Consider the following 6,937-nt stretch of genomic DNA (forward strand, 5'->3'; position numbering starts at 1 on the left):
TGATGAAAAGATGTGTTGACTATCTTCCACAGAGCGAATAGAGAGGAGGCAACAAGGCAACAGAGAAGGTGACGGAGAAGGTGATGGAGGAGGCGACAGAGAAGGTGACGGAGAAGGTGACGGAGAAGGTGATGGAGGAGGCGACAGAGAAGGTGACGGAGAAGGTGATGGAGAAGGTGATGGAGGAGGCGACAGAGAAGGTGACGGAGAAGGTGATGGAGGAGGCGACAGAGAAGGTGACGGAGGTAGGCAATGGAGGAGGCAACGGAGGAGGTGACGGAGAAGGCGATGGAGGGGGCGATGGAGGAGGCGACAGAGGAGGTGACGGAGAAGGTGATGGAGGAGGTGAAATAGTTGAAGAGGAGACAGCAATGTTTTCCGCTGTTGTCAAACTTTTACCGAGAACCGAGGAGCAGAAAAGAGAAGAAGAGCCGGAGGAGGTGCCGGAGGGGTGCTGAGGTCTTACCGTGCAGGGGCCGCTGGACTGGGAGGGGGCAGGACAGAAATGAGGGTCTGGACTGCAGTGACTGAGTTTATCAACCCTCCACCTCCTCCGGCCTTCCCTCCATCCATCCCTCCATCCCAAACATGGCCTGGGCCTCCTCCTTCTCCCTCCTCCCCTCACTCCCTCTCTCCCCAGCTTGATTCCTTATAGGGCAGACCCCAGGGGAGGCAGCCAATCAGGGGCTTACGGCGCCACTGGACTGTCTCCCATCATTCACGGCATTCCTCCTCCTCCTCTTCCTCCTCCTCCTCTTCCTCCTCCTCCTCCTCCTCTTCCTCCTCCTCCTCTTCCTCCTCCTCCTCCTCCTCTTCCTCCTCCTCCTCCTCCTCCTCCTCCTCTTCCTCCTCCTCCTCCTCCTCTTCCTCCTCCTCCTCTTCCTCCTCTGAGAGAGTTTAAAAATTCAAAACCTTTTTTACAACATCAAGTTTGATCCAAACATGAATCAGCTGCAGAGAAAACATGAAAACATCCAACAGCACAGAACACTGACCAGAGAACACTGATCAGAGAACATTAATCATTGATCAGAGAACACTGATCAGAGAACGCTGATCAGAGAACACTGATCAGAGAACATTAATCATTGATCAGAAACATTAATCTATTGACCAGAGAACACTGATCAGAGAACATTAATCATTGACCAGAGAACACTGATCAGAGAACATTAATCATTGATCAGAGAACGCTGATCAGAGAACACTGATCAGAGAACATTAATCATTGATCAGAGAACATTAATCATTGACCAGAGAACACTGATCAGAGAACATTAATCATTGATCAGAGAACACTGATCAGAGAACGCTGATCAGAGAACACTGATCAGAGAACATTAATCATTGATCAGAGAACACTGATCAGAGAACATTAATCATTGATCAGAGAACATTAATCACTGATCAGAGAACAATGATCAGAGGACACTGATGAGAGAACACTGATCATTGATCAGAGAACACTGATCAGAGAACACTGATCAGAGAACATTAATCATTGACCAGAGAACACTGATCAGAGAACATTAATCATTGACCAGAGAACACTGATCAGAGAACATTAATCATTGATCAGAGAACACTGATCAGAGAACATTAATCACTGACCAGAGAACACTGATCAGAGAACATTAATCATTGATCAGAGAACACTGATCAGAGAACGCTGATCAGAGAACACTGATCAGAGAACATTAATCATTGATCAGAGAACATTAATCATTGACCAGAGAACACTGATCAGAGAACATTAATCATTGATCAGAGAACACTGATCAGAGAACGCTGATCAGAGAACACTGATCAGAGAACATTAATCATTGATCAGAGAACACTGATCAGAGAACATTAATCATTGATCAGAGAACATTAATCACTGATCAGAGAACAATGATCAGAGGACACTGATGAGAGAACACTGATCATTGATCAGAGAACACTGATCAGAGAACACTGATCAGAGAACATTAATCATTGACCAGAGAACACTGATCAGAGAACATTAATCATTGACCAGAGAACACTGATCAGAGAACATTAATCATTGATCAGAGAACACTGATCAGAGAACATTAATCATTGACCAGAGAAAACTGATCAGAGAACATTAATCATTGATCAGAGAACACTGATCAGTATCTGTCTTCTTCACACACAGAACCACAATCTGCATATGCTACAACAGCCTGGCTCAGTAGTAAAAGAGTCCAGGTCTGCATCTGGCCCCGGTCCCACTGAAACCCCAGAGCTAGAACTCTAGTTCTTTCCATGCCTGAGAACGTTAGGGAGACACAGGGAGTGAAGACTGTGACAGTGAGGACCCTCGACGTCTGTGTGTTGAAGTCGGACCCTGTTTGAGGTCAAGTCTCACACCTCACTGAGTCCAAAAACCCACCAGTCAGCAGCTCGTCACCTGTTCACAACAGAACGGTTCACTGACACGAGCTAGATCAGTGTGACCTCACCCACTGACCCGCTCCAGCTAGACAGTGAAGAGGGAATGTCAGACAGTCTGGTTCTGGTCCAGGTCCCAGGTTTAAGGATCCACTGCTGTGCAGTAAGTAATGAGTGATGACATCCAGCTGTGTTGGTCATGAGTGTTCTACACCGACTGAGGCTCCGACCTCCGCGTCCACCCTGCACAGAACGGCTGTAGCTGCACGCAACACTAAAACCTCCTACAGCTGCCAGAGACCAGCAGAACCACTTCCCAGAACCTGATCCCACTGATCCAGCTGATGACCAGTCAGCAGCACACGGTGAACGGGCTGAAGGAACTCCACAGAGTCCCGCTGAGCAGTGATCTATGTACGGCTCATTGTTCTAACAGAGAGTTAGTGATGAAGTAATGTACATATTTACTGCAGTATTCCTATCTTTACTGCAGTTGTTGTTTTTTATCACAAAGGATCATGGGATGTGGAATCACTGACCATTACTTAAACTTCAGAGCCCAGAGCTCATTTTATTCTGTTGATGTGCGACGAACCACAAAGTGAACAGGCCGCTACTGAGCATGCTCAGTAAAAACAGGGAAGCATGTGGAATGTCTGGGTCCAGACGTCCCTCCTCCCAAACCCAGTCTTCCCAGCTCCTCTTGGAGGATCTGGAGGTGTTTGCAGGTCAGATAAGATCCAGGATCTCTCCAGGGTGTTCTGGATTCAGGGTTTTCCTCAGTACTGAAACATCAAGTCGCAGCAGGTCCAAGCGGTACTGAAGACCAGTTCCTGAGGGACTTTCCCGCTCGCTGTGCTTCACCGTGTGGCTAAAACACCTCCTCTTATTCTTTCCTCTCAGACTCTGTCCTGTTGGGTTCAGATTGGGCTCCGGGACTTTAAGTGGACTCAGATACGTGTTTGAATCCTCCTGAGTCGCCCAGGTTTCCATTCTCAGCTGTGCCCCCTGTGCTGACTGATTTCCACTCATTAACAACACACACTGAGACCAGGACACGTATTCAGGTTCCAACAGTCCTGTCCGGTCTGTCTTCAGCTGGTCAAACTGATCCAAGACGAGTCTTGTACCCTGACACTCCAGTCACATGTTTGTGATGTGTTTACATGGTTCAAGAGTTTTAATGGAAGATTCAGGTCCTGGACTCAGACTCTGACCTAGTGAAGCTCACGTTCAGGTGGATTTGATCTGGCTCTAACAGACTTTGTAAAACTGGATCAGTTACTAGTCACTGGGGTTTTAGGTTCCAGCAGAACTTTAACAATGTTCACTGTGGTTTTACTGGAAAATACTTTTATTTAACTGTGTTGCAGTTCTTCTCCACACTTTGGTTAGTGTACAAGTACATGATGTACTTCAAATCTCATATTTATACTCTGTTAAATATTAATGACTCTTTATTTTCTAGCTTGAACATTGACCTGTGTCCTGCTGACATCACACCGGTGGCTCTCGAGGAACAAAGATAACAGAGCTGAAGGTGTTGGTGTGTTCGCTGTTCTTCATTCACACTCTGTGCTGTTGGTGTGTGTGTGTTTGTGGGGGGGGGGCAGCGGTCCATGTCCTTAAAAAGACAAACTGAAGAAGAAGAAGAATGTTTGCTGACTGATGTCTGACTGTGTCCACACGTCTCCAGCACAGAAAAGCCCCATGTACGGTGTTGGAGGGAGGCATTCTGGGAAATGTAGTAAACCTGGACCTGGAGCATGACAGGAGGACGAGGCTCAGAACCTGGTCCAAAGTCCAGTCTAGCTCCTGCTGGGCCTGCCTCAATGTCAGGAGTCCAGGAGTATTTGTACACATACTGTACTAACAGTACTTCACAGTACACGCAGTGAGCAGCAGGTGCTACGAGCAGATACTGTCAGTGAATGTTCGATAGATGTTCAGCTCAGGACCCAAACACCAGGCACCGGGGAACTCCAGGAGCAGGAGCAGGAGGTCAACACCAGGACCGGTCTTCAGGTCAGAGAGAGCTCCATCACCGAGGCTCATGGGTATTGTAGTATTCACAGCTGTTCACCTCTGTCACCACTCTGAAGCAGGAATGTGTCTCTGCATGACGACCATCACAGAACCAGGTTCTCCTTAAAAGGAAACTTTACTACAAGGAACCAAAACTTCCCGCAGCAGAGACACCACCCATCCTCCACCTCCTCCACCTCCTCCCATCCTCTGAACAGACACTTTGTGGGAGTGTCCCGGAGAAAAATGAAGGAAATGTGAGAAAAGAAGCAGAAGAAGAAAAGATTCAACACAACATAAAACGCTAAACAACCTGTGTTTAACTCCTAAAAAGGAAGCTGCTCAGTAAATAAGAGACTTGGCCTCCTCCTCCTCCTCCTCCTCCTCCTCCTCCTCCTCCTCCTCCTCCCGCTCCTCCTCCACTCCTCCTCTGCCTCTCTGTAAGGAGAGGAAGCTCGGTGGGTGTGGTCGGCTTGTGTTTCTGCAGACTGTGTAGAGAGGCTCCTCCAATATGTCCTTGTTTAGCCGTTCACTGTTCATCTCCTCCTCCTCCTCCGATTCGATCTGTCCGTCTGCTCCTTTGTTCTGAGGAGGTTCGGACTCTGTGATGATTCTTGTCGGGAAGTCGGACAGAGAGATGCAGAAACTGAAACAGAAATGGACCCAAACCCCCACAGGAAGTTTACAGTCTGTTTCCAAACACACAGACTTTGAGAACCAGTTTCTGGTGAACTTTATACTTTGGATTTCCTGTTCCAGCCTCCCCCCAACTCCACCTGCTTCACATACGATACATCCCCTGGCCCCCACCCTGACCTTAACCATCAGCCTGACTCTAACCTAAACCAGGTCCGAACCCTCTAACAGTTCTCTGAAGGTGTGAGGACCAGAACAGATCCTCACCGTGCACAGCTGGACCAGTGTACACACAGCCCAGTCTGGACTTTGACCGAAAATGGGAAAACAGCTGGACTCCTTACGGGGCCGCACTGAGACGGGTTCTGATTGGTCGACTAACATCAACACACGACCAGCTCAGGAATGTGTGTGTGTGTTTTTTCTGTTTATGGCAGTGGGAGACCGAGACCGACTGCAGTCCAGAATCCACGTGGCCTGGGGGTCAGACCTGCAAACAGCTCACTGTGCATCCACCTAACACTTTACCTGAGACCCCCTGTGGAGGAGGTGTGACAGCCCCCATATTGAAAAGGCTCTTTGGACTGGAACAGACCTACTGACCCAGACTGGAGCACATCTAGTCCACGTCGGTCCAGTCGGTTGTCACAACGAAATGCCACCTGTATCCATCACTTAACAATACTTCACAGTACCTGACAGTACCTCAAAGTACATCACAGTACCTGACAGTACCTGAGAGTACCTGAGAGTACCTCAAAGTACATCACAGTACATCACAGTACCTCACAGTACCTCACAGTACCTGACAGTACCTCAAAGTACATCACAGTACCTCAGAGTACATCACAGTACCTCAAAGTACATCAAAGTACCTCACAATACCTCAAAGTACATCACAGTACCTCACAGTACCTGACAGTACCTGACAGTACCTGAGAGTACCTGAGAGTACCTCAAAGTACATCACAGTACATCACAGTACCTCAAAGTACATCACAGTACCTGACAGTACCTGAGAGTACCTGAGAGTACCTCAAAGTACATCACAGTACATCACAGTACCTCACAATACCTGACAGTACCTGACAGCACCTCAAAGTACATCACAGTACCTCAGAGTACATCACAGTACCTCAAAGTACATCAAAGTACCTCTCAATACCTCAAAGTACATCACAGTACCTCACAGTACCTGACAGTACCTGAGAGTACCTCAAAGTACATCACAGTACATCACAGTACCTCACAGTACCTCACAGTACCTGACAGTACCTCAAAGTAAATCACAGTACCTCACAGTACATCACAGTACCTCAGAGTACATCACAGTACCTCAAAGTACATAAAAGTACATCACAGTACATCACAGTACCTCACAGTACCTCACAGTACATCACAGTACCTCACAGTACATCACAGTACCTCACAGTACCTCACAGTACCTCAAAGTACATCACAGTACATCACAGTACCTCACAGTACCTGACAGTACCTCACAGTACCTCAAAGTACATCACAGTACCTCACAGTACATCACAGTACCTCGCAATACCTCACAGTACATCACAGTACATCACAGTACCTCACAGTACATCAAAGTACATCACAGTACATCAAAGTACACCACAGTACCTCACAGTACATCACAGTACCTCAGAGTACATCACGATACATCACAGTACATCACAGAACCTCCAAGTACCTCACAGTACCTCAAAGTACATCACAGTACATCACAGTACCTCCAAGTACATCACAGAACTTTCAAGTACCTCACAGTACCTCACAGTACCTCAAAGTACATCACAGTACCTCACAGAACTTTCAAGTACCTCACAGTACCTCACAGTATAGTACAGTACCTCACAGTACTTCA

General features: G+C 47.4%; 1 protein-coding gene across 1 annotated transcript in view; it reads left to right on the plus strand.

The window, feature by feature from the left end:
* LOC113156689 (interferon-induced protein with tetratricopeptide repeats 5-like) overlaps window positions 1–2,806 on the plus strand; it is a 5,312-nt gene extending 2,506 nt beyond the window's left edge. The window contains exons 5-6 of the mRNA XM_026351935.1: window positions 33–128; window positions 2,688–2,806. Of these exons, the coding sequence (XP_026207720.1) occupies window positions 33–128; window positions 2,688–2,806 (215 nt within the window). The remainder of the gene's footprint in view (window positions 1–32; window positions 129–2,687) is intronic.
* Window positions 2,807–6,937: the final 4,131 nt, after the last annotated feature.

Source organism: Anabas testudineus, chromosome 19, assembly GCF_900324465.2.
Source record: "Anabas testudineus chromosome 19, fAnaTes1.2, whole genome shotgun sequence".
In the NCBI taxonomy this organism is placed as follows: domain Eukaryota; kingdom Metazoa; phylum Chordata; class Actinopteri; order Anabantiformes; family Anabantidae; genus Anabas; species Anabas testudineus.